At 34.5% G+C, this 14,257-nt stretch overlaps 1 protein-coding gene across 1 annotated transcript; it reads left to right on the plus strand.

The window, feature by feature from the left end:
• The first annotated feature begins 7,468 nt into the window (after window positions 1–7,468).
• Window positions 7,469–10,248, plus strand: LOC120162847. The gene is made up of 5 exons (XM_039172915.1): window positions 7,469–7,613; window positions 8,910–9,001; window positions 9,131–9,250; window positions 9,577–9,651; window positions 10,210–10,248. Exons 1-5 carry the CDS (start codon window positions 7,469–7,471, stop codon window positions 10,246–10,248), a joined length of 471 nt encoding a protein of 156 aa, XP_039028846.1.
• The last annotated feature ends 4,009 nt before the right edge of the window (window positions 10,249–14,257 follow it).

The following is a 14,257-nucleotide window of genomic DNA, read 5'->3' on the forward strand; positions in this document are numbered from 1 at the left end:
AAAGAATAATGGCCTAGCTGTGCATTTGAGAGAAATGTGTCAATTATGCCAGTTAGATGAACGGTTAAGTTTTGTTGAGTAAAAGAATAATGGTCTAGCTATGCATTTGACAGAAAGGTGTCAATTATGCCAGTTAGATGAACGGTTAAGTACCGTTGAGTAAAAGAATAATGGCCTAGTTGTGCATTTGACAGAAAGGTGTCAATTATGCCAGTTAGATGAACGGTTAAGTACCGTTGAGTAAAAGAATAATGGCCTAATTGTGCATTTGACAGAAAGGTGTCAATTATGCCAGTTAGATGAACGGTTAGGTACCGTTGAGTAAAAGAATAATGGCCTAGCTGTGCATTTGACAAAAATGTGTCAATTATGCCAATTAGATAACCGATTAAGTACCGTTGAGTAAAAGATGAACGGTAAACACTGTTGAATAAAAGAATAATGAATTAGATGTACATTTGACAGAAAAGTGTCAAATATGCAAGTTAGATGAAAGGCTAAATACTCTTGGGTAAAAGAATAAAGAAATTTTAATGTATTGTGATATAAAAGGTGCATAAGAGATAAGAAGAGATGATATATATATATATATATACATATATATAATGTTCAACATTTCATAACTAGTATGAATGGATGTTATAAAGGAAAAACGTAAACAGAGCATAATGGGCATGAAATGATGCCCAAATAAAAATAAAACACATGTATTCATATTATTTAAGGTGCAACTATAATGATTATAAAAGATACATGATTAATTAGCACCTCGGTGCAATACATGTATAGTACTTTCACATTTGAAGTATTCAGGGAAAATAAAGAATAAAGGGGGAAAATATACAAAAGGATAAGTATGATAGGTGGTATAATATGAATAATTTCCATGATGATAAGAAAGAAGTATGGTTGAACTTAGAATGGCTTAATTGGTCCTTATAAATGACGAAATTAAATTCTTTATTCAATATTCATAAGATACTATTGTATAATTGTAATATCCTTGCAGTATTATGTCTCACTAAATAATTACTTAACATGTGTTTATTTCATGCGTAGGTAAAGGCAATGATTAGTTGCGAAAGGAGTGTAGCTGTTGTAGCAGCTTTCATCAATTAAAGGTTGACTTACCAATAACATTATGATAATCTTATTCATGTTGAGAACTTAGTTGGAATGTAATTAAAATATAGTAAATATTTTGTAATATACTAAAGTGATAGTTTTAATATGTTGCCTTTATAAACATCATATTTTGTAGTGGATAAAAATGAAACAAAGGATTTTCAAATGAAAAAAAGGTTTATAACGTGATGTGACCTCTGTATCTCGTGTACGGAACAGTATATGGATATGGTTGTTACAACCAAACTGCAAAATCAGTAAAGCCTAGGGTAACCATTGCCAATATTATACAAATTAGGCACTATAATTTTAAATAAACCAATAACACTATTCAAAACTAAAAATATTAAAATATAATAATTTAAGGACTAAACTATAAAGAAATCAAAAGTAATGGCCATAAACAAGAATAACAAGAAAACTAAGTACTGGAAACGTAATTTAACCATCATCAATCATTCAGGACCAAAATGAAAATTATAAAAAAGACACTCAAACTAAAATAAGCATAAAAATAACATAACAAATAGAAAGAGACTAAAATAAGATACAGGTAAAATAAAATGCTCAAAATGAAAAGAATTTCAACTTCATTTAGTGACTAAATCAGAATGTTACAAACATAGAAGGACTGAGGGAAGGGTTTGCCCATACGCCCAAAATGCAGAAATTCCCCTCAAAATGAAATCATTTTGGCATGGGTATATATACCCAAGCCATGGCCGAAAATGGCCAAAATCTCTTCTTTTTTTCCATTTCCTCTTTCTCTCTAAAAAAGAGAAATATTTTTCTCTCTAGCTTCTCTCTACATTTCCTCGCCAAGGGAGAGGCCAACAGCTTTCGGCCATCGTACGTCGGAACCCTCTGTCGCCGTCCACGACACTGGAGATATAAAAACAACCCTAAAACCAAGCTTGCTCTCCCATAAACCCAAAAATCACATTCCCTCATTCTAAAAGCTCCCCCACCTTCCTAGATCTAGACATTTACCTTCGAAATAGAGGTTTCTCGACGACGTTTGGAGGCTTCGACGAACCAGGGTAAGACTCCTCTCTCCCTTCTCTTTTTACTCGATTTTCTCCTTTCCCCTTTTTTTTCCCGAAAGCTTTCGGTTCACTATATTTTTTTGTTGTGTTTTTCCGATTTTTCTTTTTGTTTTTCTTCTTCATTCCCTTCTCTCTTCGTTGATTTGTTGATAAAGGGGTCTCCCTATATGACTTTATTTTCGTTGCATGTAAATGGAAATATCTTATGATTCTTGTTTCTTTTTTTTTGTTCTCTTTACTTCTTTCGACTTCGAGCGATCCGACCGAGGAGTGAAACTCTGCGGTGACGGCAACAACACAGGGGATAAATATTTTTTTACTCCGAGGATAATCTTGATCCACCTTGAGGCAGCCGACAACAAATCCGGTGGTTGCAGTCCTTGGGCAGTGGGGAATCACGGGAGTGTGCAACTCACGCGGGAACGCATGACAGCGACAATCTTGGCACGTGGAAGCTGTTACCGATTAGAGTAAAACCCTAGTGCTCATTTAACCTAGACCGTTAGATGGAAGACAGATCTACGATCCAGGGAAAGTGGCGGCTGAGCAATAAGATGGAGGCTAGGGTTTCTTCAAACCCTGGCAACTTGGGCTAGCGTTGGGCTTGATGGGTTGGTACGCTTAGTGCTTTGTAATTGGTCCCCAAATTGGGCTTGTAATTTATAATCTAAAAATAATAATAATAAAATAATAATATTAATAAATAGTAAATTACAATATAATAATATAATAATAGATTATAACCCAGACAAGAACGGATGTCCATAGCTACCCCTCTTTGTATATTCTTGTGTCAATAAGAATAGGGCAAAGATGAAGAGACAATGAGTTCTTGTCCAGTCGAGTCTATGCTCTGGAGTCTCATGAGAGATCGACTCCACTATTTCTCCAGGGTAGGTCAGATCACAAAAAAAGAATTTGATTCACTTCGCTGCTCCTCAAGGAAGATTAAATCGAACTTGATTTGTTTCACTGCTCTTTAGGAAGACCAAATCTAAAAGAATGAGGATATGATCTACTACTCTTTAAGGGAGATCAGACTCGAAAACTTTGATCCACTTCGTTGTTCTTCAGGGAAGATTGAATAGAACTTGATTTTCTTCGCTACTCTTCAGGAATACCAAATCTGAATAAAGAATAATATGCTCCACTACTCTTTAGGGGAGATTAGACTAGAGAAAGTTTTAATCCACTTCACTGCTCTTCAGGGAAGATTGAATTGAACTTGATTTGCTTGGCTGCTCTTCAGGAAGACCAAATCTGAAAGAAGAAGAATATGCTCCACTATTCTTTAGGGGAGATCAGACTCGAGAAAATTTTGATCCATTTCACTGCTCTTCAAGGAAGATTGAATTGAACTTGATTTGCTTCGCTGCTCTTTAGGAAGACCAAATATGAAAGAAGAAGAATCTGCTCCACTACTCTTTAGGGGAGATTAGACTTGAGAAAATTTTGATCCACTTCACTGTTCTTCAGGGAAGATTGAATCGAACTTGATTTGCTTTGCTCCTCTTCAGGAAGACCAAATCTGAAAGAAGAAGAATATGAGAGAATATTTGAAAATCATGTATTTATGCCTAAAATGTCGTGATCCTATTTATGCCTAAAATGTGTGCAATGATGCAATTTTTGTGTATTTTCTTTTTCGAATGAGAACCCCCTCTCGTTGGTCGTCTTGTGACTCGATTTCATCTTGGGAATAGAAAACACGACCCGTTCACCCCATCTAGTGATCTTGATCCCATATTCTTTGGTCAGACATAATCTTGGTTTTCTTTCTTCTTGAAACCCGCCAATACCCTTGACCAACTGCTCGATTAGTAACAAATATTTTGGTCATCATCAAATGGCTTGGATTTTTAAGGTATTCCAAGGTTTTAGTTTCCTGTATCACGTCATCACGCAAGTTTACAGGTTAAGACTGTTATTAGCTTCATAACACATGAACTTTTCCAAAACTTTTTGCACAATAATACACAATGATCTCATGTACTTCAAGTTAAACTACATGTTTGTAATTTTCAAAGTAAGATGCTTGCAAAAAGTGTAATACCCCAAATATCGGGTTAGTGACTGTATTGAAAAGATTTAAAAATTTGAGGATTAAATAGAATAAATGGTAAAGTGTAAGAAAATGATTTAGAAATTTGGTTTAAGACCAATTAGTAAGAATGAAAGAATGAAAAGGGCATTTTGATCCTTTAGAGGAAAATGAAATTTAAATTTAGTTTAATAAGGGTATTAAAGATAAGGAAAAATGGGATAGTGAAAATACCCTAATCTACTTCCCTTCTTCTTCCCAAGGAAAAGCTCTCCTCCATAGCCAAATGTGAGATTTTAAATGGCTAGTTTATTCTTTCGTTTTTGGTTGGTTATTGAAGCTTTGAGTATGATAGAAGCCTAAGGAATGATTAAATGGGATTAAAACTAAGTTATGAATGAGATAATAGAGATTGAAGAAAATGGGTTTTTGAGTGATATGTTGAAATATGAGGGTTTATGAATGTTTTATGGTAAATTTCACTTGTCATAGAGGTAAATGAGAGATTAGAAGCATTGGATACGATTAAAAACACATTAGGAAAAGTGGTGTGATTCTTAGAATTTAATGTTCTTGGAAGATGTTAGATGTTTTAAGAAATTAAATGAAAGAAAGTTAGTATGGATAGTTAAAGAAAAGTTTTATAGTATGTGTAATGTGTTAATATAACGAAATTGACCCCATTTGGGTGAAAATCGAGTTAAAAACTAGAAAATCTTGGCAAGGGTATCGATATTGATAGAAGAGTACCGATATTATGGCTAAAATGGGATGAATTAGCTGAGTAGTATCGATACTGATTCAATCAGTATCGATACCAAGCACATCGAATCAAAATTTGGTATCGATACCGAAAGAGGGTATCGGTACCATAGTATAGAAGTATCAATACCAGGGTAGCAATATCGATACTATGGAGCCAGAAATGTTAAAAATAGGTTGATATTGGTATAAACAGTTAATGATATGTTCTTTGGAGTCTTGTTTAAGTATAATGGTTAGGAAATATTCTAACATTGGGTATGGTACATGTTTTAATGGATGCTTGTATAGATCGGAACCAAGCTCCTGAAACAAGCAAAACTAAGGGCAAAAGCAAAGTACCGAAGTAATCCGCCTTACATTTGGATACATAACGAGGAAAGTCAGGTTAGTGCATTTAATTATGTACGTATATGCTATAATAGTCATAGTGATATGAATTATTGATGTATGTATGGTGATTACCAAATGGCACTAAGTGTGCTAAAATGTTAAGAAATTCATACTAAGTGTATGAATTTCCGCATAAGGCACTTCGTGTGCTAAAATGTTAAGAAATTCATACTAAGTGTATGAATTTTTTTATAGGGCACTTCGTGTGCTAAAATGTTAAGAAATTCATACTAAGTGTATGCATTTCCATATTGGGAACTTTGTGTGCTAAAATGTTAAGAAATTCATACTAAGTGTATGAATTTCCGTATAGGGCACTTCGTGTGTGAATTTCCGTATAGGGCACTTAGTCTACTAAAATGTTAAAAATTTATACTAAGTGTATGAATTTCCGTATAGGGCACTTCGTGTGCTAAAGTGTTAAGATATTCATACTAAGTGTATGAATTTCCGTATTGGGCACTTTGTGTGCTAAAATGTTAAGAAATTCATACTAAGTGTATGAATTTCCGTATTGGGCACTTTGTGTGCAAATCACGGAGTTCATCATATGTTGATGAACAACCGTACAGGCATTGTGTGTGCAAATTTGCTGAATTCATCATAAGTTGATGAATAACCGTACAAGCACTATGTGTGCATAACACGGAATTCATAATATGTTTAGGAATGACCGTATGGGTACTAGGTGTACAAACTAAGAGATTCATACTAACTGTAGGAATTTCCTTATGGGAAATATATGTACAGATATAAGAAGTTCATAATAAGTAGGTGAATTTCCGTATTGGTAGTGGGTATGCAACTCACGTAAATTATAGTAAGGGTTAAGAAATGATGATATTAGCACTACCAATATAAACTATAGAGTTATAATGAGTTGAGAGAGAGTTCATTGATATTATAAACAATTATTAAAGTAGAAATTATTATAAAGTAAAAGATTAAAGGTCTAACTGTGCTTTTGACAGAAATGTGTCAATTATGCCAGTTAGATGAAAGGTTAAATATCTTTAGGTAAAATACTAGATGTATAACAATGTATAAAAGGCATGAAAGGATGCCATAAATGAAATGAATAATAATCACTACAGCAAAAGTGTTCTGTAGCGACGTTTTTAGTGGCGTTTGGAGAGTAAACCCCACAAAATATTTACATATAGCGGCGTTTATAATCCAAATGCCACAAAAAGACACTTTAGCGGCGTTTTTCCAACAAACGCCATAATAGAGTAGAAATTTAGCGGCGTTTATAGTATAAACACCAGAATAGGGTTGTTTATAATGGCATTTTCCAAACAAACACCGTAATAGAGTAGTAATTTAGTGGCGCTTATAGCATAAATACTGGAATAGGGTTGTTTATAATGGCATTTTTCCAATAAATATCGTAATAGGGCTGTTTATAGTGGTATTTTTCCAACAAACGTCGTAATAGAGTAGTAATTTAGTGGTGTTTTTAGGAAAAATGACGCAATAGGGATGTTTATAGTGGTATTTTTAGATAAATGCCATAATAGGGTTCATCAATAGTGGCATTTATTATAAAAACGCCGCAAAAACATGTACTATAGTGGCGGGTTTTTTTTAAAACACCGCCAAAGGTTAAATATATGCTTCACCCTTTTCTCCTGTCTAATCCCTAAAATCATTTGAACTCTACTTCCCTAAAAGGGATTTGTTTGGTACAACAATGACCCTCACACGATTCCAAGCGACGTCGTCTTCTGTCTGTCTCGGTGACCAAATCAGTCCTCTCAGCGGCGAACTATAACACAATTGCATGGTTTGATCCCTTCTCTCACAACTAAACTTTTTCATTTTTTGTTGGTTTAGGGTTTATTGGGAAAACCCATAAAGCTAACGTATTTGAGAAAAATTATAGCTTTAAATGGGGGTTAGATGTGCATGTAAAAGGATGAGTTTTAAATGGGGTTAGAAAACCCAGAAAGCTAACGTATTCTGAAAATAAGGGTTAGATATGCATGTAAGAGGATGAGTTTTAAATGGGAATTTTGTTTTGAGGGAATGTTTCTTTTCTGAGCAGGAGTAAACAGTAGAACTAGTTTACAAAAATATAGTGTCAGAAATTATCTTCGGAATGTCCACGTGGCGTATTTGCTCTGACGATGGATCAAATTATCGTTGGGAGGCTGTCGGTTCGTTCTTACCGTTGAAACTCGATAATAACCCGAAAGGAACTCCTATTTCTCCATACCCTTCCATGGCTGATCTCATACATAAAGGTAATAATCTCTGAATCTTTTCGTCGCTATATTTTTATTTTGTACTCTCAAATTTCATAGATCGTACACATGTAGGATGTTCGAAGCTTATTGAGAACGATGATAGAGGAGTGGATAAATACTCGATGTTTAGAACCGAAATGGGGAAATATGTGGCATTGAAAGAATCTTCAATTGCAAAAAGCATTATCTATCCTCGATGAAGACGACGTTGCCTAAACTGTTACTCCAAGTAAATGTTTCTCTCTTTTATTATAATTTTTTATAATTTTTGATTCAGTTCCTAAGCCACCTCCAATCAAGTTTCATATTGTAGGTGGAAGGTCGTTATCTGTTTCAGGTGAAGCACTAAACCCGCAAGGAGTCTTTTTGGTGAACCAGAGGTAGGGGATTTATTTGGTGAGATGGATGAAGAGTTTCTCGATATACAGTTTACACGGAGGAAAAAGTTAACGATGCTTCGTAAAACAAGGAAAACAACTTTTTACTTCCTTTCCCCACGAAGGAGCAATGAAGACTAAATTGTACTAAACAATATTTTTGTACTTGACAGCGAAAGAACCTAGACTAAATTCTAGCGAACAATGTCAAACTACATTACATTTAATTTTAATGTATGGTTGTTGCTAATTAGATCAAGCTACATGATAGTAAATTTGGTTTATGTAGAGTAGAAATGAAATATGCAAAAAAATTTGCTCTTATCTAAAGAAAGGTAATTATCGGCGTTTGTATCAAAAACGCCGCTATTGATATACCTTTTTGCGGTATTTTCAAACAAATGCCGATATCGAATAGTAATTTAGCGGCATTTGTATACAAACGCCGCAATATATGTAATATATATAGTGGCATTTTTAAACAAACGCCGTAACATAGATGTACGTTAATGGCATTTTTAACAAAACGCCGCTAAAGAGTCATACGTTAGTGGCGTTTTTAAACATAAACGCCGTGATAGAGTTGAACTATAGCGGCAAAACGCCGCGATAAAGTTACACTATAGAGGTGTTTTCAAACAAACGACGCTGTAGAGTTGCACATTAGTGGCATTTTTTAAGTAAACGACGCGATAGAGTTGCACTATAGAGGCGTTTTTCTACAAACGTCGCTATAGAATTGGACAGTAGCGCCGCGATATATTAGCACTATAGAGGCATTTTTTTACAAACGCAAAAAACTTAGATCAAAACCCCAAATTTGGTGCTCCCGCTTCATTTTGCTTCTCAACGGCGAACCCTATCACCCCCAAATCTCTGATATACAATTAAGCAGTTTTCTCCCATTATCTGACAGTAGTCGAAACCCACCCATCGACCGCCTTCGCCATCTTTTCCAGTGAGCCCGTTTCATTATCGCCGTTAGTCACACATTCTTCTTCGGTGAAGGTTCGTCTCCAATACTTTATCGCCGTCTGTTACTAAAATGGTTTTATTTTTCTCAGACATGATAGCCCTCTATAGGTAACAAAATGCATGCTGTATTAAATACTGAACTTTCTATTTTTTCTTTTGAAGCTCAAGGAACAGCGAGGAAGCCTTATCGTTTTAAACCAGGAAGTAGGGCTCTTCAAGAGATTCGGAAATACCAGGAAGACTACGAATCGACTCATCCCTGCTGCCAGCTTCATTAGAGAAGTAAGCACTTTCTCTAAACTAGCTTTTGTCTTGACTGCATTATTAGTTGAATGCAATTCAGTATAGTTACTGCCTTGTTACAACTAGTAATTAACGCTTGAGATTGAAGTAAGATTTATTAATTCTCAGAACAAGTTATAGTTGAATTTGAAGAAAGGCATCATATTAAATTTCTATCTTTGACTTTGAAATTTCACAAATAGCAGACATTAATATTGCACTTGTGACATATACAAAGGGAAAAAAATGTCTCGACAGTACATTATGCTTTACCTTTCTTACGAGGCTAATCAGGAAGCAATGATGTTCAATATGATTTTTTGCAGGTAAGAGCTATTAGCTACCGATTTGCGCCAGACATAGGTCGTTGGCAAGCTGAAGCTTTAGTTGCAATTCAAAAGGTTTGGTAACTTATCCTACCTTTTATAAAGGAAATGATAAGCCTTCAAATATAAATAGACATGTAGACTCGCACATAATGCACACACAAATGTGCAAGATATTTTTTTTGCATCTGATTCCAGATGTGATGGGTCTGTTATATATCATGCTCCCCAGTCTCCATATTGTCATGCTGCCAAAGGTTGTATTGCCAACATTAACTAAGACATTTATATATCCAAAAAGTAGAGTTGAATTTGAGTACAGTACGAGTATCGTAAAATTTATAATAGGAATGGCTAACTGTGAAAAATTACAATTTCCATTTATACATTATGTAATCTGTGATAAAATAAAACATTATTGTTTGGTATTTTGAATTATTTTTCAATTCTTTATCTGTAAATTTGTGATTGATTTTGGACTTTGTTTATCGTCTTTTTGTTAAAATGAATAAGGGGAAACCCTACTTTCCAGTTATGATCTGTTGCATACTTCTAGAAAGGAAAATTAGTATTAGCATCATGCCTTTAAAATTGTTTTTGTGTATAAACTGGAGATTGATTTAGTTCTTGTAGGTAGAGGTGGCAGAATGGACTGAACTTGAACCCATCTGAAAACACTTATTCTTTCCTTACCTCCCCAAACTCAAGTTGACCCTAAAATCAAAGACCCGACTCCAAACATCTGAGCAAGAAAATATCCAAAAGGGGAAAAAACCCAGCCTGAATGAATAAGGCATACGGAAACGGTTGAATTTTTCCATAACATCAAAAATTGACCAGGGTAGCACTAGTGTGAAAGAAGCCAAACCTGAACATGTCCATTAGCCATCTCCACTTATAGTTTTCTTTTCACCAAATATTATCCTGTTTACCTTTAAAAATTGTCCTGTTTCTTTCTAGTATATTTGTTTTAGTTATCTTTGGCCTAACATATACATGGAATCTGCTTGTCACCTACCCCCTTTGTAGAATCTCCCATGGATGTAGAAAGATATGGCTTTAAAAAATGTAACTTTGGTTCCACCGAAAGGAAAATAACTGAACACTTTCAACGATCCAAAAAGCTTAATGCTACTCGTCCCCCAATCCCATGTCCTCAACTTCTATCAACTCTATAGTTGTGTCATCATTCTAAGCTTCTTCCGAGTTAAACTTGCTTTACTTTGCTTTGTGTATTTTCCTCAGCTTCTCCATAAGTGATTAGTCCCAATGAGATTACTTATATTATTCCCATTATTGCTACATAAACAATTGATCAGGGAGTATTCATTTTTAGATGGTAATTCGAGAATACATAAACAATGAGATTACTCATCTACCCATAACTGCATGAAACCAACCAGTAACAACGCACAACTAAATCATAGTTACTAATTACAAACAGTATAGCTACACATTATTTCTACATTGATCAAATTGTATCCAGGATTGGGAAAGTTTGTTTTTATCATCTAGCTTGTTCGGGTAATGGTATGGCGATTAGTTTTTGTATGGTTCATTTTTTTAGTGTTGTTAGTTTTTTATTGTGTGTTACACGAGCAGTTTGGCGTTTCTGTCTGTTTCGTAATTCTGGTCTGTTGCTTTGATTCTTATTTTCTCCCTGATTGAGTGTACTCTCTTCTTAAGCTTAGGGAGGTTTTAAAGGAGGCAGTCTCTTCAGGTGTAGGCGCCTATGATTCTAATAATAAAATTATATTTACCGAGTAAGAAAAAGAAACTTTTAATTTGCATTGCTATTGGTGTAAATAATTTATTCTTTCTAAGGTAATCTTAAATAAGATTTCTTAGATTTCTAAGGTTATCTCTTCAGATATTGGAAGTGTCAAAATATTAATGAGGAAGTGTCTAATAATAAAATTTGAATCTAAACATTTATAGTCTTGTCATTCTACTTATCAGGTTCTTTTGCCTCTATAGCTTGGTTCGAGTCCTTCGGTTTTCTGTGGAACTCGTTTGTGAGGAAACAAACATAATGTTGTTTCCGTTTTACTTTTGGGTTTTTGATTTTCTTTATTTCTTGAACCTTTCTTACATGGAACAAAGGTCATGAACTTGGTCACAAACAAATTGTGAAACATGAGTTTGTTTAGATCTAAATGCTTCACTTCGATGAAACATCTGTGAAAGTGATTAGTTCTATACTATGCAGTTGTATATATGCACCCTTATAATTTTTATAAAATAACAGAGATACACTTGTTCCTATAAAATTTTATCAATTTAAAGTTTTATAATTTAGGAGTGATTAGTTCTATACTATGCAAATATTATTATGCACTAAATCTGATAGTTTAATGCTTATGTTTAGGTTCTAACTTTCTCTATAATATTAGCATTTAACATTTGAAATTGAAACTTCAGAAATACGAAATGTATAAGATTTGGATGGATTTCTCAAGGGTAAGCGTCGAATATCGAAATGGAGTCGAAAACTTTCTAAATTTAGCTTTTGTGAATGCAAGCCAAGAGAATATGATTCTTTGCCCTTGTAAGAAGTGTGTTAACATTAATTGGCACATTCATGAAGTTGTATACGAGGATCTAGTTGTTTTTGGATTTGTTCAGGGGTATAGAAAATGGATATTTCATGGAGAGTTTATATCAGATAGATCTGCTTCCACGAGTTATTCGACTTATCCTGCTCCTTCTCACCATCCAACTGTTAGAGAAGATAACATGGAAGGGATGTTACGAGATGCATTTAATATGCACAATCATCAGCAGTATGTTACAGAAAATTATTGATACAATGATGTTAATGATTTCATTGAGATGGGAAGAATTGGATGTGATGAAGAGCCAAATGGAGAAGCGGTAAAGTTTTACAAGTTGTTGAATGAAATGAATGAACACCTTTATGAGGAATCAAAGTTTTCAAAGCTTTCTTTCTGCATTCGTCTTTTCCACTTAAAATGCCTGGGAGGGTGGACTGGTAACTCTTTTACGCAATTGTTGGAGTTACTAGGAGAAGTGTATCCTTTTGGAAAAAAATCCCTCAATCATGCAAAGATGTGAAGAAAATGATAAAAGATTTAGGTCTTGGATATGACAAAATTCATAGTTGTCCAAATGATTGTATGTTATATTGGGGTGATCAAGAAAATCAGGAGTCTTGTCATGTATGCGGAAAATCTCGATGGATGACTAGGGACACAGAAAATGTTACTGAGGATGAAGCTCAAGCACGATCAAAAAAGAAACCGATAAAGATTATGCGATATTTTCCTCTCATTCCTAGGCTACAAAGATTGTTTATGTGCTCCAAGACTGCTGAGTCTATGAGGCGGCATCATGATGGTAGAACCGATGATGGATTATTACGGCATCCTGTGGATTCTTTAGCTTGGAAGTCATTTGAAACAAGTATCCAAGTTTTGCGAGAGATCCTCGAAATGTCAGGCTCGGTCTTGCAACTGATGGGTTTAATCCATTCAAAATCATGAGTACTTCCTATAATACTTGGCTTGTTATACTTGTTCCATACAATTTGCCTCAATGGATTTGCATGAAACAATTATCTTTCATCTTATCCATGATAATCCCTGGCGAGAAAGGCCCCGGAAATGATATTGATATTTACATGAAGCCGCTAATTGCAGAGTTGAAAAAGTTATGGGAAGGGGTCGAAACATATGATGTGTTTAAGAATGAGAACTTTAATTTAGACGTGACTTTATTATGGACAATTAATGATTTTCATGCGTATGCAAATTTATCTGGTTAGAGTACCAATGGTCGTTATGCTTGTCCTTGTTGTGCTGCACAAACATGTTTGAAGTGGTTGTTTAATGGGAAGAAGTTCTCTTATATGGGACATCGTCGGTGGTTACCTGATAATCATAGATTTAGATGTCAAAAGAATATGTTTGATGGTGATGAAGAGTTTCAAAATTCTCCTGACCAAACAACCGGGTCTGATAAATTCTCCATGTTGAAAAATATAAATTTTACTTATGGAAAGATGAATCAACCAACTAATACATGATAAAAGAAAAAGGAAAAGCATGTCAATAAAGAGCTTGAAGTTGATCAACAGAGTGATGATGAGTCTGATGAAGAGGATGATCCAAATGAGGTAGACTTATGGAAAAAGAAGAGTATATTCTTCGAGTTGCCTTATTGGAAGAATCAAATTTTGAGACATAATCTTGATGTAATGCATATTGAGAATAATGCTTGTGAGAATATTATTGGGACAATTCTGAATGATGGCAGAAAATCTAAAGATAATCTCAATAGTCAACTTGACTTAGTTGACATGGTAATTCGGCATGATCTTCATCCACAATTACATCCTAATGGAAAATATTTCTTGTCGACTTCTACTTTTTCTCTTTTGAAGAAAGAAAAAAGTGTTTTGCACGGTGTTGAAGGATATAAAAGTCCCAGATGTGTATGCATCAAATATATCTCGATATGTCAGTGTTAAAGATCGAAGACTTTATTCTTTAAAGTCACATGATTATCACATATTAATACAAGATTTACTGCCAGTAGCTATACGTTGTTGCATGTCGAGTAAGGTGACATCTTGTATCATTGAACTTTCCAATATAATGAAAGCCATCTGTGGGAAAGTTCTGATGATTGAAGAACTTGATAAACTACAAGATCGAGCTGC

The sequence above is a fragment of the Hibiscus syriacus genome, unplaced genomic scaffold (genome assembly GCF_006381635.1).
Source record: "Hibiscus syriacus cultivar Baekdansim isolate YM2019G1 unplaced genomic scaffold, ASM638163v2 tig00111409_pilon, whole genome shotgun sequence".
Taxonomy (NCBI): Eukaryota; Viridiplantae; Streptophyta; class Magnoliopsida; order Malvales; family Malvaceae; genus Hibiscus; species Hibiscus syriacus.